This window comes from Protopterus annectens, chromosome 13.part0 (genome assembly GCF_019279795.1).
Source record: "Protopterus annectens isolate FY-2018-M chromosome 13.part0, PAN1.0, whole genome shotgun sequence".
NCBI lineage: Eukaryota > Metazoa > Chordata > Ceratodontiformes > Protopteridae > Protopterus > Protopterus annectens.
In genome coordinates, this window is record NC_056747.1 from 1,273,788,694 (window position 1) to 1,273,816,193 (window position 27,500).

Genomic DNA, 27,500 nt, shown 5'->3' on the forward strand with positions numbered 1-27,500 from the left:
ACATATATAGATAAGTGTAGATCTACAGAAATATAGCTAGACAGACAAACAGACACATAACTGCACAGAAAGATATAGTCGTAGACAGACAGACAAACATGTAATACACAAAATGAGGCTTTATCATTTGCTGTGGTAAATTGTTGAACTGCTCCATTACACACAGAGATAAAGCCTTGACCACAACCCAGATGACCCAAATCAGAGTACAGGCTCAGGTGCTACATCAGCTGGACAAAGGAAAATGTGAGTGAGTGCCCAGTGCAAGCCCACCCATCCTGAGGGAGGGATTGTTGGTTCTGGTTATTGGCAGTACTCACAACCACCAGGCTGAGGCTTGTTGCTGCCACTAGTTTAGCACTACCTGTGAACCTGGGTGTGATCTGCCAAGCTGGTTATGGTAGCCGTCAGTTTCAGCTTGTGTGAAAAAGCATGTGCGCACTAAAGGAGTAAGTAGCAGGCTGTCACGGTGACACAAGTAGCGATGTCAATCACCAAAGATAGGACTAGCAGGCTGTCACAGTGACACAAGTAGCGATGTCAATCACCAAAGATAGGACTAGCAGGCTGTCACAGTGACACAAGTAGCAATGTCAATCACCAAAGATAGGACTAGCAGGCTGTCACAGTGACACAAGTAGCGATGTCAATCACCAAAGATAGGACTAGCAGGCTGTCACAGTGAAACAAGTAGCGATGTCAATCACCAAAGATAGGACTAGCAGGCTGTCACAGTGACACAAGTAGCGATGTCAGTCACCAAAGATAGGACTAGCAGGCTGTCACAGTGACACAAGTAGCGATGTCAATCACCAAAGGTAGCACTATGGTTTCATTGAGAAAAATCCCCGATGTCCACTCAGTGAGGAGTTCAGTACAGGCCCTCCTGATGGCATCATCAGTAACAGCAAGGACTGGGCATATGACCCTTGGAGATTTCAAGAATAACAGAGACCAGAGCAAGCTATTCAGTGGGTAGTTAGACTGTAATAGGCTGATGTTCAGTAGATAGCTTGGGACCAAGCAACCTCCATAACTGCTTGAATGATTCCTCTGTCTGGTCAGATGCTGACCAAGTCAGCAACCACAGGTTATTGATAGGTAGTGAATTGACTGGAGACCGATTAAAGTCAACATGGAGGGGCACAAAAAGCACACTTCTTCTTTTTTCGGCTTTTCCTGGTTAGGGTTCACCACAGTGGATCACCTGTCCTCTCATGATTGGCAGTGGAGTTTTTTATGGTGTTGAGTTGCCAGCCTGGCACCCAACCTTCCACAGAAGGCACACACATGCACACACTCACACCTAGGGCCAATTTTAGAGTGTCCAATCCACCTACAACATGTCTTTGGGAGGAAACTGGAGCACCTGGAGGAAACCCACACAACCACAGGGAGAACATGCAGACACCACACAGAAGGCACCCTAGCTGAGGATCGAACCGGAGAGCCTCTTGCTGTGAGGCAGCAACGCTAACCGCTGCACCACCGAGGCCGCCCATAGGCACAAAAAGCAAACTGAAAGAATAAAATGTTTATTGCTATGTTTATTTTTGTGTTTAATTATTAGTACACTGATCTGCATGGACCGTCTGCAGGCTCAGCTTGGGCAGCAACATAATATATAAAACATGACAGAACAAATGATAATAGCTGAGTACAAACATTTTTACAAGAGGTCCGTGTATCATATCAAGGATTGTACCATGGGATTGTTGAGTAGTATTGCCAAATTATCAATGGCATTAGCAAAGGCAGTTATATACAGAAATGTTGATAAGAAATATATATGATAAAAGGCAGGTCAGTAATTATAATAAGGATATTGTCTGATCCAAGTGCCTTAGGACAATGGGAAATTCCCTGCTCCAAAGCATTTACATTTAGCTTGCTTGCAGAAATGTAATTCTAAATCTTTCCTAAATTTGTAATTAATGAAATGTAGCAAAAAGACATGCAAGTTTTTTTATTAATTTATTTATTTTGTGAGTATTACGCATAACACTTTTGAACAATACTTTTGTATTTATAAGAACAGATATATTAGTGTTATTAGTATTAGTACTATTATTGCTATTAGTATTAATATTCATACTAGTATTAGTATTAGTACTAGTATTAGTACTAGTATTAGTTCCAGTATTACTATTAGTATTAATACTCCTACTAGTATTAGTACTAGTATTAGTTCCAGTATTACTATTAGTATTAATACTCATACTAGTATTAGTACTTGTATTAGTATTAGTACTAGTATTAGTTCTAGTATTACTATTAATATTAGAATTAGTATTCACACAACTTCAGCTCAGTTATACAGATTTATGTTAGGCTGGTAAGAATAATAAGAAATCGAACAAAACCCAAAGGTAATGGTTTGGTTGAATAATAAGTAATCTTTCATACAGTCAGTCATATTACAGTACCCGCTTTATCCTATTCAGGGTGATGGATGAACTGTAATTGCAGCTCTGACATATTGTATCCATTTCTCTAAGGATTAGTGGGTTGTCAGTGAACATGAGGCAATCCCTATATGGTCTCAGGATGCCGTTATCTCCCAAGCTGCTGGCTGAGAAATCATGAAAGTGCCCATCCATGGTGTCTTTTTTAGTTGTACTACAGTGGGGTTGTACAACAGGCTAACTTGGGCGATGTGAGAGTAGGAACTACAGCTAGGCTATATATGACTGAAGTTGTGCAACAGTGATCCACAGACTGCAAACAGTTATGCTTTGCACATCTGAGTACTGGATAAAGTTACAGGAGAAGTTATATAAGGAACATTTACTTTCTACATTGCCTGAGTCTGTACAAGGCACTGCTAAACACCATTGTGAAATGAACAGCAAAATTTATAACCTCTAAGAAGGGTGACTAAACCAACTAAAAAGCTCACTGACCGATGAAAGAATCTCACTTTAATCACTCCTGTGTATTTACAAACTCAGAAAGACCAAGCTACCTTTCTACTGCCACTAACACACTTTAGTAAGCCAAAAGTGAAAAGGTATCCAAAAAACAAACAACTAGCTACAGCAGGTAATTACAAGGTGATTCTAAGCAGACACGCCAGCAATGAGGAATGCACCCTTTAAGGTGATCTCAAAGCACACTGTCAGCAGGTAAACCAAGGAAAAGCAAATAAACTTTACATAGATGAAATGCAGAAAAAATGCAATAAAATTGTCTGTAAACACAACAGCTTTCAGAAATAGCTTAAAAGTGCAACATTTCAATTTCAAATAGTTATCTTAGCCTGGAGGACATCAAATACAAGCCAAACAATCTGAGAACAAAGGTGTAGATGCCAAGTATTTCAGCTCTGAGGAACTGAGCAAACACATTGAGTATATAGACTCAAAGAAAATTGACTAAACCAGCTAAAAAGTCATCTGGCTGATGAAAAAGTATCCCTTTAAGACACCCCATGTGTTTATCAACATGTACAAAAAAGGCCACCTTTCTACTGCTACAGGAATTACAGTCTCAATCTTCTTAAAGTTAAAACACATTTTAGTTCACCAAGATTGAAAAGGTACCAACTAGCTACAAATAATTCTCACTTTAAGCCTCACTGTGTGTTTTTCAGTCTGGATAGACCAGGCTACCTTTTTACGGTCACTAGAATTGCAATCCCAGTCTTCTTAATGTAAAAACACACTTTAGTTAGCTAAATGTGAAACAAATCAAACAACTAGCTACAACAAGCCATTTTCACATTAAACCAACTTGCATGCTTTCCAGCTGAGGCAGACCAGGCTGTCTTTCTAATGAAATGAAGTCCCAGTTTTCTTAATGTAAAATTAGTCAAAAGTGAAAAGGTACCAAAAACAAATCAAACAACTAGCTACAACACATAATTCTCACTTAAGCCTACCTGTGTGTACCCCAACTCAGACAGACCAGGCTATTGTTCTGCTGACACTAGAATTATAGTTCCAGTCTTCTTAATGTAAAAAGCATACTTTAGTTAGCCAAAAGTGAAAAGGTACCAGAAACAAATCAAACAGGCTACAATAATTATCAGGCAATGCAAAGGCAGTCAAGTCAGTAATGAAGAGCACATATTTTAAGGTAATTTCAATGCACACTAATAGTCTAAGGGAAGGGCCTTTCCAGGTTCATCTGCCAGTACCCAGTAAGATGAGCAGAGGAGATAAAACTGGGAAGAGTTTCTAGGGCCAGGTATACAGAAGATGAGACTCGGAGGAGTTTGAAAGGCCAGATATACAGTAGGGGCAGGCAGGTGAAAAGAGCCCAAGTTTGAAAGCATAACAGGAAAAAGGTGAGAGAGGAAAAACAAAACTGATTGAAATGATAAATGCAGTAATTTAAATGTAGTTTAAATGTATTTCTCTGGATGCAAAATGTTTAAATGCTTTGTTTATAAGCTATCAAGGTTCCAAGAGTCCCAGTACTAAAATGGCTGACTGCTCGCATAATGTAAAATACCAGGGGGGCTGGGTTTAATTAACACAATCTCTAGTTACAACTCACACAGCTGGTCAAAGCAGGCTTTTCTTTTAAGTTTAAAACATAACTAAACACAGAATTAGATGAGCAAAGCTGTTAATCTATTTCAGAGCTGAGAAAAATAATAATCAATAGCTTTAGCTTCAGATTCAGAAGAAACACAGACAAACCATGCAAAACTGATTTAAATGGCAAGATAAGTGCAGTATTTTAAATGTAGTTTAAACATACTTCCCTGGGTGCAAATTGTAGTCCATATGCTTTGTTCCAAAGAGTCCCAAGACCTCATCAACCAGTACATAATGTGGAATAGTCAGCAGTCTAAAAAGCCCATCTATTGATTCAGTTGCTTTTTGACTTTGCTAGTATTTTAATAAAATGCCACAATGAAAAATGTAAACTGTCCTTTCATAAGACTGATCAGCCCATTGTTTTGCTTGGTACGTGTGTGTGTGTGTGTGTGTGTGTGTGTGTGTGTGTGTGTGTGTGTGTGTGTGTGTGTGTGTGTGTGTGTGTGTGTGTATGTGTATTTGCACACACACACATGCGTTCAGTAATTCATTTTATCTCTGATCGGTTTAATTCAGTTTATTGTTACTGGGGGGCTACAACTTGTTCTGTCACTCAATAGATAGAAGCCAGTAGAGCTACTCCTGAATGAGGCACTTGTCCATTGCAGGATGTGCACACACACACACACACACACACACACACACACACACACACACACACACACATAGAAACAGACACACACACACACACACGCACACACACACACACACACACACACATACATGTGCACACAGAAACAGACACACACACACACACACACACACACACACACACACACACACACACACACACACACACACACCAAACAAACACATCTGTGGGCAATAAATCAGATAGTAATTGAGCCTTTCTGAATAGTAAAATAGGTTAAAAACCACTCTTATGCTGGGGCACGTGACCTCTGAGCAAGATGTTTATTAGATACTTAAGTCTTAATTTGAAAATGAATAATTGTAATAATAAACATATTATTTGTACAAGTATGACAGCATTTCTCAAACACTATATCAAGTTTTAATTTAAAAGTGAGAAATTATAATAATAAAGACAATTTATTTGTACATGCATGGCAATATTTCTCACTACATTAGAAAAGAATTTTGAGCACTATATTAATGATACAGAATGTACCAGCTCATTGTAATTTAAGAAAATAAGCAAATAATAAAGAAAAAAATAAAACAAGGCTTATATTAGTGACAAACAAACTACAGTCCTCCCCGACATCATGTTTTTTTTTTCAGAAAACTTCATTTAGAGTTCAGGTTGCTTCAAACAGAAGAACTTGTAGCTCTGCTCTGTAACCCTCTTATCACATTTGTGTGGTATCATATGATATAGCTCCTTATTGTACAGAGGTAAGCAACAGTGATGCCTTAATCTAAATACACAATCTTTTTGATGGAACATAACATTCTGACACAAGTACGCATTGTTTTGACCTCAGATGCATTTAAAAAAATCTGAACTAAATCTTACCTTGAACAAGAATTTACTGACATTTTAAAAGTAAAAGGTCAGCCTTTTGTAAAGCCACAGTCTGAATCCCATCTGCTTTAGTGATATTAATTTTCTCTGTATCTCTGTATTTTCCATTCCATATAGCCAGTTAAAAGTTGACTTGCTTTGTGGTATGCCCAGATAAATGCTCAGGTCGAAAGAATGTTGATGCAGATTAGCAGGTATTTAAATCCAGCAGTATGTCAAAAATTAATTAAAGTTTAAGTTGGGGATTGGCATAATAGTTAAAGTGTTTACCTCAAAAATGCAAGGTAAAGGGTTTGAAAGTCAGTGTTGATGGAAACTGGATAGGTTTAAAATGGCCAGCAAGGCCAACTAGCCTGACGCTTAACTATGAACTTAGTTCTTGTAGGAAACTAATGATCTTGGTTTGAACACTTTCTCTTGTGTGCCATTTCACCCTTGGCATGTGTGCCATTTCACCCTTGGCATGTCACTTTCTTATTTGTTCCTTTGTGAAATGGTCTTAAGAATCCCCATGGAACAGCCTAATTATTAACATGCTTACACAATTCAGAACAGTTTTAGACAGCACAACAGTGATAGCTAAAAACATACTGTTAATATAGCAAACATCACACCTAGACAATAGCTAAAAAATAGTGTTAATATAGCAAACCTCACACCTAGACAAAACTAATTCTTCGAATGTTCCAAAATGCCAGATGTTAACTTAAAAGTATTAAAAACTGCATGATGTGTTCTTTGAAAGAGCTGTAGTTCTTTTAAGCATGATACCTACCCTGAAAAATATTGTACCTATCTTAAAAGTTGTGATCTAATAAACCTGCATTTCTTAGATTACTACAGTGCTTCTTTAAGGCTATGTGTAGTTTGTTTGCAAGAATCAAAGATGTACTGCATTTGAACTACATAGAGTTTCAGCTGTGTTATTACTGTAACCAATACTTTAAGAACTAGTGCGCTGATAGATGATCAGCAGTGCAACACACTCACCTTTCCTTCTGCACAGTACACGCCACGTACAGTGTACCTATGCAAAGACTAAAGGGATGGATATGCCCCTTTCTTCATACCTGTGGGTATTTTTGTAGGTCAAAGCAAAAAACCCAAAAAAACTGCTGATTCAGTCTAATCCAAGCTAATACCTGTTTTTTTTTTTTTTTTTTGTATTGCAGTTGCTGTTAGTAACTTGGGTCTTAAAAACCTACTTGTTTCCATCTTAAGGAAGATGGCCAGTTAATCAATAAGTTAAGGAAAATGTCTGTGTGTAGCATTAATGCCGCTAATTTCTAAAATAATAGAAAGGTAAACACTGAACCAAAAATCATTTGTTTTGCTCCTTTAATAATTTTCATTTTGGATAGTTAAAATAGCAGGTAAAAAATATGTTTTGAATTTTCATGAATTTTTGGGAGGCTTATTATATGCTATGATTGTGCACTATAATACAGTTCATTTTTTTTCTTTTTCACTGCTGTGTGCAAAGTGACAGTATGGGTGACCTTACATTCATTCTTCACAGTTATCATTGTTTGTGTATCGTTCGTTCCTGTTTCTATATGGTCATATGTTCCGAACATGCCTGTCAGTGTACCTCACTATAAAGAATGTTCCACATTTTGAGTTTTTAAAATGCACCACATTGTTCCACACTGAAAGTGTCTGTCACACGTTTATTGTTAAGAACATTTTAGTTAATATCCATGGTAAATAATATTGAAACATATAACTTTTATAAGTATCAAATAATAAATTTTAACCATCATGTGCATTTCTCATTTGAAGCTAAATATTGTACCCATTTGTTCCACATTATAAGAGACACAGTGTCCCCCATTCATGGCTATGTTGCCTAAATGGGTTTATTACATATGATATATGCTTAAGTGAGTGTTTTACCATCTTTATTGCATATGACATGGACCTTTGTAAGTGTTTTACGATGTTTATTACATATATGGGTTTTACAATGTTTATTACATAAAATATGTACCTCTTACCTTCAGTCATGAAGGCAAAGCAAGTAGATTTTCCTCAGAAAAACTGAAAGCAGCAGTGAAATATAAAGTACAATGTAGCCTCCGAGTGTGCTTTATGGAAACAGTTGCAAAGGTCAATGTTGGTACCACTGTTTGTCAAGCATTTATGTGAAACTGTGATATGAACATGAGGGTTTCATATTGCAAGTCCCTTATTTTTAAAGAATTTGGATTAACTTGCAGTATCCTTTGTTTTTGTTTCTAATATAAGATAGTGGCAATAACTTCTAGCGTTTAGAACAAAATAATAAAACTGCAAAAGTACATACTTTTAGGATTCTGTAGGATTACAGTTTCATACTTCATGTTATCTCTGCAAAAGGTCCACAATAAAAGTATCATGTTTAACATCTGTTTTTTGTTTAAACAGTTTTGTTTTGTTACTAGGCCCCTCTGTGGCACAACCAACTTTTTGTATCCAAAGTAACTATCTTTTGTTTTTATTTGCTTTTTGTCACATTTTATTTCTTCAAAATATCATTTCTTTCATTCTCTCATACCTGCTTTATCTAATTCAGAGTCACAAGGAGCCTTAAGCATAAAACATAGAAACTAATTCTTGCTAGAAAACCAGTCTATCACAGGATACACTTATGCATGCACACATGCACATGCGCGCACACACACACACACACACACACACACACACACACACACACACACACACACACACACACACACGTGCGCGCGCGCACAGGCGCACACGCATGCGCACACACACGTAATCACATTTGGCATGCACACACACACAAACAAGCACACACACGCACACGCATACATAATCACATTTGGTATGCACACCTATAATTTAGAAAATCACCAGTTTACTTTCAATATGTCTTTAGGATGCTAGAGGAAACTCTATTCACACACACAGGACATGCAATCGGACTCCTTTCAGCACAATGGAATGAATAAAGATCGGTTTAATTATTAACTGGACTTTTTTTCCTCTGGAGAGATAACTTTATTTTTGCTAAGTTTTGCTAATTTAGCTGCAGCCAGGATCCAAATTTCTGAGCAGTTCTCCTTATTCCTAGTCTTTTAGGCATGTTTGTTTGCAGACAGGCTAGCTTGTTTCTCCCAAAGTTAAGGACAGAGTATCTTTTAGGCATGTTTGTTTGCAGACAGGCTAGCTTGTTTCTTCTAAAGTTAAGGACAGAGTATCTTTTAGGCATGTTTGTTTGCAGACAGGCTAGCTTGTTTCTCCCAAAGTTAAGGACAGAGTATCTTTTAGGCATGTTTGTTTGCAGACAGGCTAGCTTGTTTCTCCCAAAGTTAAGGACAGAGTATATTTTAGGCATGTTTGTTTGCAGGCAGGCTAGCTTGTTTCTCCCAAAGTTAAGGACAGAGTATCTTTTAGGCATGTTTGTTTGCAGGCAGGCTAGCTTGTTTCTCCCAAAGATAAGGGCAGAGTATCTTTTAGGCATGTTTGTTTGCAGACAGGCTAGCTTGTTTCTCCCAAAGTTAAGGACAGAGTATGAAGATTGTAACCATAGTCTGTACTCACATGCTGTGTCTCATATGGTATCACGGGTGTCAACATTTCCAGGGGTTGTTCGCACCATTATCAGAGTTATTTATACATTTGTTTCTGCTGTCTAATTGCTTACACACCACTAATCTAGCTTTCTATGCTTCTTTCTCAGGCCCGGAGCTCCAGACATTCCCAGAGCATCCAGTCAGGGCTAGCAGATCAGGCAGCCAAACTCTCCTTTGCTTCAGCAGAATCCTTGGAAACCATGTTGGTGGCAGAGCTGCCCATCGGTTTCAACAGAATGAACCGATTTCGCCAGAGCTTGCCCCTCTCCAGGTCCACCAGCCAAACCAAACTCCGGTCACCAGGTAAGAAACCTCCCCATGTCTAACAAGAGCAGATGGTCAATTGTGTAACATTTTTGTCTAAGTGACCCATAATCTTCATCTTTCTTTTTGAAAAAAACTTCACTATTAGTGTGCATGTGTGTGTGCTTGTTTATATATCCACATATTCTATTTCTCATGTGTAGGTGATGTAACCTATGTGTACACCTTTATCCATGCATCTGTGCATGTGCAGTTTTTCCCTCCTAAGTATATGCATATATGTTTCCATGGTTATAGTATGTAACAGATATTTGAAAATGCCCCACAGTGGTTGGGTAATTCTAAAGTTAGGACATGACAGTATTCAACAAACTATGACAGCACACCTCTAAAACTACAAGAAGCATTGTATAACCTAAAGAATAGTTTCTTAGTTATGTGTGCCTCTCTCTTTTTTCTCCATATCTTTTCTTCATAGTGTCACTGCATATGTAAGAGTGGGTTGCTACTTGTCATGTGACAGCTTTATAATAGTAGTGTAATGTAAAATGAGGTGGTGCTGACAGGTGCCTGGCTGTATGTGTAACATGTGTGTGCATGTATGTGAGTGCATGTGGGCCTGTGTTCATGTCTACATGCCTGCAAACTGATTATATACACGTGTGTGTTTGTGTTTGTGTGTGTGTGTGTGTGTGTGTGTGTGTGTGTGTGTGTGTGTGTGTGTGTGTGTGTGTGTGTGTGTGTGTGTGTGTGTGTGTGTGTGTGTGCATGTGTGCGGTGTGTGTGTGTGCATGTGTTTGAGATAAGTGTATATTCATAGGTTCATAGCTAGGTACTAGGCTATTGGCCCTAGGGCCTATACAAGCCTAGCCAAAAAAGGTACCCTGGCTTTCGCCACCCAAGAAAATTATTTTCTTGTGCCTCTGTCGAGTAGAGCCACAGAGGTGATCCCCGGGGTGAATTTCCTATATAGGTTCATAGGTAGGTACTACAGTATGCATTTGTGCATATGTGTGTTTGCTTGTTTTATGTTGAAACATAACATGGGATCTCATTCAGCAGTTATATAAATGCTTGTTTTGCATGCAACCACAACAGGAGAGTTCATTCAGCATCTACACAATTGCTTGTTTTGTGTGGAATCACAAGAAGGGTTCTCATTCAGCACCTACATGATTGTTTTATCCATTTAACATGCTGCAGACCTGCTTTCTTTCATTCAGGAAAATGACAGCTATCTGACAACTGTAGTAATATTAGTGCAAAATGTGACAATGAGTAATCTATCTGCATTTAGTTCGGAGTTCAGGGAGTCGTGTAAACCACTGTTCCTCATACAGGAGCACATCTGAGGTATATTTAATGGTCATCAGAAAATGCCTTGTGTTTATGTCGTCAGGTGTGAAACAATTTTTGCATACTTAATGGAAGGCTTGCTTTGCTCTATAAGACAACGTTATATGACAATTAAAGGAATTAAATGAATGGAAAACTGACAATGTATATGATAAGACAATGTGAAAGAAAGCACTGCATTTTGCATAAAATTAAAAATACAGATTTTAATACTGTAACATGCCAGAGTTGAAGTAATATAAGTATATATATATATATATATATAGAGAGAGAGAGAGAGAGAGATTTTTTTAAGAACCCCCCCAAAAATAAAATTAAATGAACAATAATACTTACTAAAATTGACACTAGTGCTTAGTAACTATAAAATATGACTGCATGATCTTTACCTCTATCAGAGTTTGTCTTCTGTGCTTCCAAAACAAAGATAAGACAAAGACAGAGAGAAAGAGCCAGAACAAGAAAGATCTTTGTGCAGATGAGCATTGGTGCAGCTCTCGCCAAGTATGGCCATGTTGCAGTCGACGTTGGCCAGGTTGGTTTCTCTTAGACCACAGAGTCAAGGCCAAAGTATGGATCTACTGCAGCCAGCTAAAGCAGGCCTACTGAGGCTGTACTATTTTACTTATATAGAATATGAAAATTTAACTTCTCTCTGAGGGAAAGGATTGCCCCAAGGCAAGTGGCTGTGCTCCCCTGCACTTCTCACAGACTTTAAATAATAACTCCATAGTTCTACATTTTATTGAAAAGAGAAGTTCTGCTTTGATGGAACTGACATTTGAATGACTGGCTGCATAGATGATAACTTCAGAGTTTGACTGTCTCTTAACATTATTTTACTGACATACTGGCTTATACTGAAATTTCCATGCAGTTATTACCTAAGTAACACATTTATATGCAGCACCTATATGTGTCAGAACCACAGTTATGATTTTCCTTCCCTTCTCCGTCCCTGTTTTACATAAAACTCTACAAAACATGTTCCTAAAAAGTGTACATAATACAATAATTATTGGTGATTTCAGTACAAGGGAGATTGGAAAAGATTTTCCTCCTCTGGAGAAAATGCTGCAGTAGTTTACCCTGACCCAAATAATATAGGCCCCTACTGGAACTAATACAAGAACCAGCTCTAGCTCCAAAGTTGACCTAATAATAACCAACATACAAAAGACGTGCCTTCATACTGAAATACTGCCCTATCCTCTGAGTGACCTCTCACCCATTAAATCCACTCGGTCATTCAGAACATATAAAAATGCACCTCAGATAATTGAAGGAAGATATTTCTCTAATAATAAGTTAGCAAATCTCAACCCCCTGTTCAGTGCAATACATTGATTCCCCCTATATATCATGACTGACCCTGCTAGTGGTTTAGACTTTTTCAACTGAAAATTGACCACATTTCAGGGTACATTGTACCACCTTACAAAAAAAGACTAAGGTCAAAGAGCTACCCATGGCTTAGATTGAATATTAAAAACAAAATTAAAGCTAGAAATTTTGTTTGGAAAGACTGGAAGAAGAACCCTTCAATATGGAATTGCACCAACATTTTCTGAGTCTAAGGAAAGAAATAACAACTGCAACCAATACTGCAAAAGTCCTGCTCCTTAGACAAAAACAGGACGCAAACTGGTCTAGACTCAATCTGTTTTGGAAAGAAACTAAACATTTAACAAGGACATTAAATAACTCTTTGGCTACCAAAAATGAGCAAATAACATTGAACTATTCCACCTTTCTGCTGACTATGCCAACTTTCTGCAGTCTGGTAAAACTGATATAACTAAGTCCTTTGCAATAATTTACTCACCAATCAATGAAGAACAAGGACCTTCATCCCCAGATATATATCCACTCACCCCTTATGCAGCAGCTTTTCCCTTCTCTGAAATTTCAATAAAACAGACCAAGTCCCTATTACTTAAACGTAACTATTGTGGATCCAAATCCAGCAAAGCTCATGCCACCTTCCTAAGGCTTGCGACTGAAAGGTCACTAAACCTCTTACTCATATCTTTGACATTATCTTTCTCTTTTCTCAGGTTCTGTCCCACCAGGAGTCAAGAGTGCAGTTATAACCCTACTACCTAACGTCTTTTCTCCTAACAGGCTGAAGGATTCTAGACCTTTTTTAACCCATGCCCTATTACCAAAACATTATAAAAGTTTTTATACAAACCCCTACTCAACCCTATTAATAGCTATGGCCTGTTATGTGATGCACAGCACCAGTAACTTCATTGTCCTGGTAATGGTCACTGAAAAAATGTGTTGCAACCAGAATGAGGGACTTGAGGGTCTCTTTGTTGATATGGCAAGGGCTCTTGAAACAGTCAGCCATAGCCTTCTTTTCAATAAATTCTAAAGTCTCACCTTTGGAGATAACACTTTTTGCTGGTTTTGCAACTCTGTAAGACAGAACCTTCTAAGTCCTACAGTGTCATCTCATCCTTGTGTCCACAGTGACATCTCATCCTTATGTCCCCAGTGATATTTCATCCTCATGTCCATAGTAACATTGCATCCTTGTGTCCACAGTGACATCTCATTCTTGTGTCCACAGTGATATCTCATCCTTATGTCCACAGTGACATCTCATTCTTGTGTCCACAGTGACATCTCATCCTTATGTCCACAGTGACATCTCATCCTTATGTCCACAGTGTCATCTCATCCTTGTGTCCACAGTGACATCTCATCCTTATGTCCACAGTGACATCTCATCCTTATGTCCACACTGACATTGCATCCTTGTGTCCACAGTGACATTGCATCCTTGTGTCCACAGTGACATCTCATTCTTGTGTCCACAGTGACATATCATCCTTATGTCCATAGTGACATTGCATCCTTGTGTCCACAGTAACATCTCATTCTTGTGTCCACAGTGACATTTCATCCTTATGTCCACAGTAACATCTCATTCTTGTGTCCACAGTGATATCTCATCCTTATGTCAACAGTGACATCTCATTCTTGTGTCCACATTGACATCTCATCCTTATGTCCACAGTGACATCTCATTCTTGTGTCCACAGTGACATCTCATTCTTGTGTCCACATTGACATCTCATCCTTATGTCCACAGTGACATCTCATTCTTGTGTCCACAGTGACATCTCATCCTTATGTCCACAGTGTCATCTCATCCTTGTGTCCACAGTGACATCTCATCCTTATGTCCACAGTGACATCTCATCCTTATGTTCATAGTAACATTGCATCCTTGTGTCCACAGTGACATTTCATTCTTGTGTCCACAGTGACATCTAATCCTTATGTCCACAGCGACATCTCATTCTTGTGTCCACAGTGACATTTCATCCTTATGTCCACAGTAACATCTCATTCTTGTGTCCACAGTGATATCTCATCCTTATGTCAACAGTGACATCTCATTCTTGTGTCCACATTGACATCTCATCCTTATGTCCATAGTGACATTGCATTCTTGTGTCCACAGTGACATCTCATTCTTGTGTCCACAGTGACATCTCATTCTTGTGTCCACATTGACATCTCATCCTTATGTCCACAGTGACATCTCATTCTTGTGTCCACAGTGACATCTCATCCTTATGTCCACAGTGTCATCTCATCCTTGTGTCCACAGTGACATCTCATCCTTATGTCCACAGTGACATCTCATCCTTATGTTCATAGTAACATTGCATCCTTGTGTCCACAGTGACATTTCATTCTTGTGTCCACAGTGACATCTAATCCTTATGTCCACAGCGACATCTCATTCTTGTGTCCACAGTGACATCTCATCCTTATGTCCACAGTGACATCTCATTCTTGTGTCCACAGTGACATCTCACCCTTATGTCCACAGTGACATCTCATTCTTGTGTCTACAGTGACATCTCATCCTTATGTCCACAGTGACATCTCATTCTTGTGTCCACAGTGACATCTCATCCTTATGTCCACAGTGACATCTCATTTTTGTGTCTGCAGTGACATCTCATCCTTATGTCTACAGTGACATCTGATCCTTGTGTCCATAATAACATCTCATCCATGTGTCCACAGTGACATCTCATCCTTATGTCCATAGTGACATCACATCCTTGTGTCCACATTGACAGCTCATCCTTGTGTCCATAGTGACATCTCATCCTTGTGTCAGTGACATCTCATCCTTGTGTCCACAGTGACATCGCATCCTTCTGTCCACAGTGACATCTCATCTTTTGTGCCCATAGTGACAGCTCATCCTTGTGACCATAAGGACATCTCATCCTTTATGTCCATAGTGACAGCTCATCCTTGTGACAATAGGGACATCTCATCCTAGTGTCCATAGTAACATCTCATCCTTGTGTCCACAGTGACATCTCATCCTTGTGTACCACAAGGGGCTGTGCTTTGTCCTCCACTCTTCATCCTATTTATCAATGATCCCCCCGAACTACCAAATCTTAACTTAATAATGTCAGTAGATGATATGTTGCCCCTGTAATCCTGTCCAAGCCACTCTGACCCGCAAATCAAGGTACAGGACATATTCAATCAATTATGCACGTCATCCATCTGTAAAAAAAGAAAAAAAAGGAAAGAAGCTGGATAGACTAATTAAGAGACAATTCATTGACCACCTTTGGCATAAAAGAGGGATTAGTATACAGAGACACCTAGTCCCTATGAAAAATCAAAAAGAGAGGTGATGCAGTCAGTCCCTGAAGTTCAGACATTCTCCTGGATGAAGTAAGGGCAACCAATAAAACAGTCTTCTTAATTAACCGTAAGAAAACTAGTGTCACAGGCTTCATCTCAGCCAAGAAATAACCCACTACCCCTGCTATTTCCTTAACAGATCTTAATGGGAACATAATAACTAATGTCACTGAACAGAGGTACCTAGGACTTATACATGACCCTAGTCTCTCCTTCGTTACACATACAGATATTGTAACTAATAAAGTCCTTGTTCAATTAAATGTTAAATGTTGCAGGATCAGTCACCTCCTCTTAGCCACTGTTCACAGGGCCATTGCAAAAAATATTTTAATACCCAAACTGGAATTTGGTCTTCCTTTTCTCGTTATGCATTCATCCCACAATAGTCACAGAGTACAGACTACTGAGTATAAAATCTGCAGATTCATCATATTACCAGACCTCTTATGCACTATTTATTGTATTACCAGACCCTCAATGCACCATTCATCGTATTACCAGACCCTCTGATGCATCATTCATTGTATTACCAGACCCCCGATGCACCATTCATCATATTACCAGACTCCCAATGACCATTCATTGTATTACCAGACCCCTGATGCACTATTCATCGTATTACCAGACCCCCAATGCACCATTCATCATATTACCAGACCCTGAATGCACCATTCATCGTATTACCAGACCCTCTGATGCATCATTCATTGTATTACCAGACCCTCGATGCACCATTCATCATATTACCAGACTCCCAATGACCATTCATTGTATTACCAGACCCCTGATGCACCATGCATCATATTAACAGACACCCGATGCACCATTCTTCATATTACTAGACCCCCGATTGCACCATTCATCACATTACCAGACACCCGATGCACCATTCATCATATTACCAGACCCCTGTGTGTGTGTGTGTGTGTGTGTGTGTGTGTGTGTGTGTGTGTGTGTGTGTGTGTGTAGGTATATATATATATATATATATATATATATATATATATATATATATATAAAAATCGGTTTACTATTGGAATTTCGAATCAGCTTCGGTCGACAATTTAAAATGTTGACCTGAAATGCTGAATTTGAAATTCCAAAAGGTAAATAAAAGTGAAAATAAATACATCGACTACAGTGGTTCGATGTATTCAACATAGCAGGAGGTGACGTCAGTCACCTCCTACTATGCACATTAACATACTGTTGACGTTTTGCCAACATGGAAACTGCAAGTCAACCACATGCCAGTCGACCAATGCAGTTTCTAAGTTTTGATAGTAAACCTATATATCTATATATGTATACATACATATATATATATATATATATATATATATATATATATATATATATATATGTGTGTGTGTGTGTGTGTGTATGTGTTTAAGAGTGTACTTTGACACATTGAAATTACAATTCACCGTACCGCAATTTCCCTGAGTCCATTTTCAAGAAAGTGCATTTATCCGAAAATACACTTGCATAAAAACTGAATCATCAAAACAAAAAATATAACAAAAAAAAAATACAGTAAACACATGTATACAGGGGGCAAGCCCCGCTGCACCACCCACACCCCCGCTAGTTCTATATAGTAACTCCGAGATCACGCTACAGTGGGAAAAAATGAATATTCCCCTATCCTCACTGTACCATGATCTACAACAGCAAGATCCCCTCCCATACACCACTGAGGAAACACTGGACCTACCCCACCACAGGATCCCGGAACTGTCAACCTCAGTTTGCTGAACCGATTTTCATGAAAGTGCATTTTTGGATAAATGCAATTTTGCGAATATGGTCTCGGGGAAATTGTGGTTCGTGAATTGTACTGTAATTTCAGTGTGTCAAAGTAGACCCATATCAAAATGTGTATGTATATGTGTATATATTTATATATATATATATATATATATATATATATATATATATATATATATACATATATATATATATATATATATATATATACACATATGCATATATATAGATACACATATGCATATATATAGATAGATATATACATATATATAAACTACTAGATACCTTTATAGATTCATACTAGGGCAATTGCCCTGAAAGGCTATTGTAAGAATTGCCAAGAATCAAACCCTGTACTTTATGATTATGAGCCAAATACTTTAATCATTACACCAACTGCACCCCCTTGTAAGAGTATTTCATATGTGTAGAGGAGTTTATGTTTATGTATTATTGTACATATGACTGCACAATACTTTACATATATCTTCGCACGCATTTTTTTACTTTGTTTTTCTCTCCATGCACTCTGACTAGATCGTCCTAAACTTACCCTGTCTGCATTAAATTTTACCATTTACTCAATATGTATATGATATTGTTGATTAGTAAGATCCTAATGCGTTTTCTGGTCTTTGAGCTTACATCATGGCTGAAATGGGTCAGTAGATCATCCCTGGTATCTGCTGAACAAACATTAATAAATGAAAAAAGAAAAGAAGAAAGAATGAATGGTACCACCTCAACATTACACCTTACCATAATCACAACAATTACAGCAATGACAGCTTACTGTCAGTTTTACTATTAAAAAATAACATAAATGTGTGATAACATGGCATGCTATAGTAAAAGAAAGAACGAATGATGCTACCTCAACATTATACCTTACCATAATCACGATTACAGCAATGACAGCTTACTGTCAGTTTTACTATTAAAAAATAACATAAATGTGTGATAACACGGCACGCTATAGTAAAAGAAAGAACGAATGGTGCTACCTCAACATTACTCCTTATCATAATCACAACAATTACAGCAATGACAGCTTACTGTCAGTTTTACTATTAACAAATAACATAAATGTGTGATAACGTGGCACGCTTTAGTAAAAGAAAGAAAGAATGGTGCTACCTCAACATTACACCTTACCATAATTGCAACAATTACAACAATGACAGCTTACTGTCAGTTTTACTATTAAAAAATAACATAAATGTGTGATAACATGGCATGCTTTAGTAAAAGAAAGAAAGAATGGTGCTACCTCAACATTACACCTTACCATAATTGCAACAATTACAACAATGACAGCTTACTGTCAGTTTTAGTATTAAAAAATAACATAAATGTGTGATAACGTGGCACGCTATACTAAAAGAAAGAACGAATGGTACTACCTCAACATTACACCTTACCATAATCACGATTACAGCAATGACAGCTTACTGTCAGTTTTACTATTAAAAAATAACGTAAATGTGTGATAACATGGCATGCTATAGTAAAATAAAGAAAGACTGGTACTACCTCAACATTACACCTTACCATAATCACAACAATTACAGCAATGTCAGCTTACTGTCAGTTTTACTATTAAAAAAATGGTACTTAACGTATTATTGCAACCCCACTCTGAATGTGTCATAATTCTTGGCATTATGGAGAAATGAGTGTTTGTGTTTTGGGAGGCGTGGATAATGCACTGACCAGCTATCTGTGACACTGGGTATCACCAGGGAGCATTACTAAGACACAAATTCCTCTACCAGCAGTACGTCCGTTGGCAACATTTTTTTAAAATGAAACCCTCAACACCACCGTGCAAGCAGAACACAGCAAAACCACGTAAATGGAGTAGTTACTCCAAATCACAATTACAGAACTACCTCTGCATATGTAAGCACAGTTGAAAATATGTACTTCGGAAATTACTACAGCTGTGTTTCTGTTGGCCGTATACTCAAAATTCCAGCAAGAAAATACATAGATGTACTCCTTTCAAGCGATGACATTTTTTGAATGGAAGCAATGACCGGCCTTTACAGCACACTCCCTTCCCCAGAAATGTTGTAAAGGTTGAGGGTCCTGACACCAGCCAAAAAAAGGGGTAAAAGGTAATGTCTGCAGACATGAAACATTTAGCAGTAAGCACACAAAATACAGGATGACACTCCCGGGGGCCAGCATGGTATGTACGGGATGGAAAGGGAAAGTTGAAGGAGTGAATTTCTTGGTTTTCTCAACTAAGTTCAAGAACTAGCCAGTACATTTTCTACACATACCACTGGGCTCGTCTCAACTCCGATTTCCAGAACAGTAAAATATCACATCCAGGTTACTAATCTGTCAGAAATCATGACTTTAAGGACAGTAACTTGTTTGTCCATAATGTCAAGATTTATGACAGATTTCTAACCTGGCTGTGAGACAATCAAAATGTGGTTACGATAATACATAAGTACCAAAAAATAACATAAATATGTGATAACATGGCACGCTATAGTAAAAGAAAGAAAAAATTGTACTTTTACTATTAAAAAATAACATAAATGTGTGATAACATGGCATGCTATAGTAACATTAAGAAAGAATGGTACAACCTCAACATTACACCTTACCATAACACAACAATTACAGCAATGACAGCTTACTGTCAGTTTTACTATTAAAAAATAACATAAATGTGTGATAACATGGCACGCTATAGTAAAATAAAGAACGAATGGTGCTACCTCAACATTACACCTTACCATAATCACAACAATTACAGCAATGTCAGCTTACTGTCAGTTTTAGTATTAAAAAATAACATAAATGTGTGATAACATGGCATGCTATAGTAAAAGAAAGAACAAATGGTGCAACCTCAACATTACACCTTACCGTAATCACAACAATTACAGCAATGACTGCTTACTGTCAGTTTTACTATCAAAAAATAACATAAATGTATGATAACACGGCACGCTATAGTAAAAGAAAGAAAGAATTCTGCTACGTCAACATTACACTTTACCATAATCACGATTACAGCAATGACCGCTTACTGTCAGTTTTACTTATAAAAAATAACATAAATGTGTGATAACATGGAACGCTATAGTAAAAGAAAGAAAGAATTGTACTACCTTAACATTACACCTTACCATAGTCACAACAATTACAGCAATGACAGCTTCCTGTCAGTTTTACTATCAAAAAATAACATAAATGTGTGATATCATGGTATGCTATAGTAAAAGAAAGAAAGACTGGTACTACCTCAACATTACACCTTACCATAGTCACAATGATTACAGCAATGACAGCGTACTGTCAGTTTTAATATTAAAAAAATGGTACTTACGTATTATTGCAACCTCATTCTGAATGTGTCATAATTCTTGGCATTATGGACAAACGAGTGTTTGGGTTTGGCAGGCGTGGATAATGCACTGACCAGCTATCTGTGACAGTGGGTATCACCAGGGAGCATTACTAAGACCCAAATTCCTCTTCCAGCAAGACGTCCGTCGGCAACATTTTTATAAAAGGAAGCCCTCAACACAATCGTGCAAGCAGAACACAGCAAAACCACGTAAATGGAGTATTTACTCCAAATCACCATTACAGAACTACCTCTGCATATGTAAGCACAGTTGAAAATATATACTTCGGGAATGACTACAACTGTGTTTCTGTTGGCTGTGTACTCAAAATTCCAGCAAGAAAATACATAGACGTACTCCTTTCAAGCGATGATATTTTCTGAATGGATGCAATGACCAGCCTTTACAGCACATTCCCTTCCGCAGAAATGTTGTAAAGGTTGAGGGTCCTGACACTAGTCAAAAAAAGGGGTAAAAGGTAATGTCTGCAGACATGAAACTTTTAGCAGCAAGCACACAAAATACTGGATGACACTCCCGGGGGCCAGCATGGTATGTACAGCATGGAAAGGGAAAGCTGAAGGAGTGAATTTCTTGGTTTTCTCAACCAAGTTCGGGAAGTAGCCAGTACATTTTCTTCACATACCACTGGGCTCGTCTCAACTCCGATTTCCAGAAAAGTAAAATATCACATCCAGGTTACTAATCTGTCAGAAATCATGACTTTAAGGACAGTAACTTGTTTGTCTATAATGTCAAGATTTATGACAGATTTCTAACCTGGCTGTGAGACAATCAGAATGTGGTTGCGATAATACATAAGTACCAAAAAAAAACATAAATGCGTGATAACATGGCACGATGTAGTAAAAGAAAGAAGGAGTAGTGCTACCTCAACATTACACCTTACCATAATCACAACAATTACAGCAATGACAGCTTACTGTCAGTTTTACTATTAAAAAATAACGTAAATATGTGATAACATGGCACGCTATAGTAAAAGATAGAACGAATGGTACCACCTCAACATTAAACCTTACCATAATCACTACGATTACAGCAATGACAGCTTACTGTCAGTTTTACTATTAAATAATAACATAAATGTGTGATAGCACGGCACGCTATACTAAAAGAAAGAACGAATGGTACTACCTCAACATTACACCTTATTATAATTACAAAGATTACAGCGATGACAGCTTACTGTCAGTTTTACTATTAAAAAATAACGTAAATGTGTGATAACATGGCAAAAGATAGAATGAATGGTACCACCTCAACATTACACCTTACCATAACACAAGAATTACAGCAATGACAGCTTACTGTCAGTTTTACTATTAAATAATAACATAAATGTGTGATAGCACGGCACGCTATACTAAAAGAAAGAACGAATGGTACTACCTCAACATTACACCTTACCATAATCACGATTACAGCAATGACAGCTTACTGTCAGTTTTACTATTAAAAAAATAACATAAATGTGTGATAACATAGCACGCTATACAAAAAGAAAGAATGAATGGTACTACTTCAACATTACACCTTACCATAATCACGATTACAGCAATGACAGCTTACTGTCAGTTTTACTATGAAAAAATAAAGTAAATGTGTGATAACACGGCACGCTATAGTAAAAGAAAGAACGAATGGTGCTACCTCAACATTACACCTTAACATAATCATGATTCCAGCAATGACAGCTTACTGTCAGTTTTACTATTAAAAAATAACATAAATGTGTGATAACGTGGCACGCTATAGTAAACGAAAGAACGAATGGTGCTACCTCAATATTACACCTTACCATAGTCACAACGATTACAGCAATGACAGCGTACTGTCAGTTTTACTATTAAAAAAATGGTACTTGCGTATTATTGCAACCCCATTCTGAATGTGTCATAATTCTTGGCATTATGGATAAACAAGTGTTTGTGTTTTGGCAGGCGTGGGTAATGCACTGACCAGCTATCTGTGACACTGAGTATCACCAGGGAGCATTGCTAAGACCCAAATTCCTCTTCTAGCAGGACGTCTGTTGGCAACATTTTTTTTTAAATCAAACCCTCAACACAACCGTGCAAGCAGAACACAGAAAAGCCACGTATACGAAGTAGTTACTCCAAATCACAATTACAGAACTACCTCTGCATATGTAAGCACAGTTGAAAATATGTACTTCGGGAATGACTGCAACTGTGTTTCTGCCGGCCGTGTACTCAAAATTCCAGCAAGACAATACATAGACGTACTCCTTTCAAGCGATGACATTTTCTGAATGGATGTAATGACCTGCCTTTACAGCACATTCCCTTCCCCAGAAATGTTGTAAAGATTGAGGGTCCTGTTACCAGCCAAAAAAAAGGGGTAAAAGGTAATGTCTGCAGACATGAAACTTTTAGCAGTAAGCACACAAAATATAGGATGACACTCCCGGGGGATGACACTCCAGGGGGCCAGCATGGTATGTAAAAGGTGGAATGGGAAAGCTGATGGAGTAAATTTCTTGATTTTATCAAGCAAGTTCCAGAAGTAACTAGTACATTTTCTTCACATACCACTGGGCTCGTCTCAACTCCAATTTCCAGAACAGTAAAATATCACATCCAGGTTACTAATCTGTCAAAAATCATGACAGATTACTGTCAGTTTTACTATTAAATAATAACATAAATGTGTGATAATATGGCAGGCTATAGTAAAAGAAAGAAGGAGTGGTACCACCTCAACATTACACCTTATTATAATCACAACAATTACAGCAATGACAGCTTACTGTCAGTTTTACTATTAATAAAATAACATAAATGTGTGATAACATGGTACGCTATAGTAAAAGAAAGAATGAATGGTGCTACCTCAACATTACACCTTACCATAATCACAACAATTACAGCAATGGCAGCTTACTGTCAGTTTTACTATTAAAAAATAACACAAATGTGTGATAACATGGCACGCTATAGTAAAATAAAGAAAGAATGGCGCTACCTCAACATTACACCTTACCATAATCACTACGATTACAGCAATGTCAGCCTACTGTCAGTTTTACTATTAGATAATAACATAAATGTGTGATAACATGGCACGCTATAGTAAAAGATAGAAGGAGTGGTACCACCTCAACATTACACCTTACCATAATTGCAACAATTACAACAATGACAGCTTACTATCAGTTTTACTATCAACAAATAACATAAATGTGTGATAACGTGGCGCGCTATAGTAAAAGAAAGAAAGACTGGTACCACCTCAACATTACACCTTACCATAATCACAACAATTACAGCAATGACAGCTTACTGTCAGTTTTCCTTATAAAAAATAACATAAATGTGTGATAACGTGGCACGCTATAGTAAAAGAAGAACGAATGGTGCTACCTCAACATTACACCTTACCGTAATCACAACAATTACAGCAATGACAGCTTACTGTCAGTTTTCCTTATAAAAAATAACATAAATGTGTGATAACGTGGCACGCTATAGTAAAAGAAAGAACGAATGGTGCTACCTCAACATTACACCTTACCGTAATCACAACAATTACAGCAATGACCGCTTACTGTCAGTTTTCCTTATAAAAAATAACATAAATGTGTGATAACGGGAACACTTCACATAATCGAATGACTGAAATCTCGAATTTCATATGGTCGAGACCATATGATCGAGATTTTAGTAAATCGAATGTGTGTAGTGTTCAGAAATAAGAATTTACTTACCTTAATACATTACGTGCACACAGAGACAAGTGTTGTACGCTCTGTGTGTACGCAATGCTTTATTTGTTTTGCGGTGTTGGCAGGAAATGAGAAATCTCCCGTTTTGCACTTCCGCATATAGCGCAAGATGGGAGATTTCCCGTCTCCCCACTGTAGTGCGATCTTGGAGTTGGTATATTTAAGTAGGGGGGTGTGGGGAGCACAGCCTACTATCAGTTTTACTAACAAAAAATAACATAAATGTGTGATAACGTGGCACGCTATAGTAAAATAAAGAAAGAATGATGCTACCTCAACATTACACCTTACCATAATCACGGTTACAGCAATGACCGCTTACTGTCAGTTTTACTATTAAAAAAATAACATAAATGTGTGATAACATGGCATGCTATAGAAAAATAAAGAAAGAATGGTGCTACCTCAACATTACACCTTACCATAATCACGATTACAGCAATGACAGCTTACTTTCAGTTTTACTATCAAAAAATAACATAAATGTGTGATAACATGGCACGCTATAGTAAAAAAAAGAAAGAATGTTACCACCTCAACATTACACCTTACCATAATCACAACAATTACAGCAATGACAGCTTACTGTCAGTTTTACTATTGAAAAATAACATAAATGTGTGATAACATGGCATGCTATAGTAAAATAAAGAAAGAGTGGTACTACCTCAACATTACACCTTACCATAATTGCAACAATTACAACAATGACAGCTTACTGTCAGTTTTACTATTGAAAAATAACATAAATGTGTGATAACATGGCATGCTATAGTAAAAAAAAGAACGAATGGTACCAAGTCAACATTACACCTTACCATAATCACAACAATTACAGCAATGACAGCTTACTGTCAGTTTTACTATTAAAAAATAACATAAATGTGTGATAACATGGCACGCTTTAGTAAAAGAAAGAACGAATGTTACCACCTCAACATTACACCTTACCATAACACAACAATTACAGCAATGACAGCTTACTGTCAGTTTTACTATTAAAAAAAATAACATAAATGTGTGATAACGTGGCACGCTATAGTAAAATAAAGAAAGAATGGTGCTACCTCAACATTACACCTTACCATAATCACGATTACAGCAAAGACAGCTTACTGCAGTTTTACTATTAAAAAAATAACATAAATGTGTGATAACATGGCATGCTATAGTAAAAGATAGAACGAACAGTACCACCTCAACATTACACCTTACCATAATCACAATGATTACTGCAATGACAGCTTACTGTCAGTTTTACTATTAAAAAAATGGTACTTACGTATTATTGCAACCCCATTCTGAATGTGTCATAATTCTTGGCATTATGGACAAATGAATGTTTTTGTTTTGGCAGGCGTGGATCATGCACTGACCAGCTATCTGTGACACTGGGTATCACCAGGGAGCATTACTAAGACCCAAATTCCTCTTGCAGCAGGATGTCCGTCAGCGACATTTTTTAAAATGAAACCCTCAACACAACCGTGCAAGCAGAGCACAGCAAAACCACATAAACGGAGTAGTTACTCCAAATCACAATTACAGAACTACCTCTGCATATGTAAGCACAGTTGAAAATATGTTCTTCGGGAATGAATACAACTGTGTTTCTGTCAGCCGTGTACTTAAAATTCCAGCAAGAAAATACATAGACGTACTCCTTTCAAGCGATGACATTTTCTGAATGGATGCAATGACCCGCCTTTACAGCACATTCCCTTCCCCAGAAATGTTGTAAAGGTTGAGGGTCCTGACACCAGCCAAAAAATGGGGTAAAAGGTAATGTCTGCAGACATGAAACTTTTAGCAGTAAGCACACAAAATACAGGATGACACTCCCATTGGCCAGCATGGTATGTCCAGGATGGAAAGGGATAGCTGATGGAGTGAATTTCTTGGTTTTCTCAACCAAGTTCAAGAACTAGCCAGTACATTTTCTTCACATACCACTGGGCTCATCTCAACTCCAATTTCCAGAACAGTAAAATATCACATCCAGGTTACTAATCTGTCAGAAATCATGACTTTAAGGACAGTAATTTGTTTGCCCATAATGTCAAGATTTATGACAGATTTCTAACCTGGCTGTGAGACAATCAAAATGTGGTTGCGGTAATACGTAAGTACCAAAAAAAAACATAAATGTGTGATAACATGGCACGCTATAGTAAAAGAAAGAAAAAATTGTACTTTTACTATTAAAAAATAACATAAATGTGTGATAACATGGCACGCTATAGTAAAACAAAGACAGGGTGGCACTACCTCAACATTACACCTTACCATAATCACTACGATTACAGCAATGACAGCTTACTGTCAGTTTTACTATTAAAAAATAACGTAAATGTGTGATAACATGGCATGCTATAGTAAAACATAGAACGAATGGTACCACCTCAACATTACACCTTACCGTAATCACAACAATTACAGCAATGACTGCTTACTGTTAGTTTTACTATAAAAAAATAACATAAATGTGTGCTAACATGGCACGCTATAGTAAAACATAGAAAGAATGGTGCTACCTCAACATTACACCTTACCATAGTCACAACGATTACAGCAATGACAGCGTACTGTCAGTTTTACTATTAAAAAAATGGTACTTGCGTATTATTGCAACCCCATTCTGAATGTGTCATA

The 27,500-nt window shown here is 37.5% G+C and overlaps 1 protein-coding gene across 2 annotated transcripts in view; it reads left to right on the top strand.

Moving 5' to 3' along the window:
• SRCIN1 (SRC kinase signaling inhibitor 1) overlaps positions 1–27,500 on the top strand; it is a 2,370,959-nt gene that overhangs the window by 1,152,937 nt on the left and 1,190,522 nt on the right. For both annotated transcript variants that reach the window (XM_044055283.1, XM_044055284.1), the window contains exon 3: positions 9,722–9,917. In XM_044055283.1, coding sequence (XP_043911218.1) covers positions 9,722–9,917 — 196 coding nt within the window. The remainder of the gene's footprint in view (positions 1–9,721; positions 9,918–27,500) is intronic.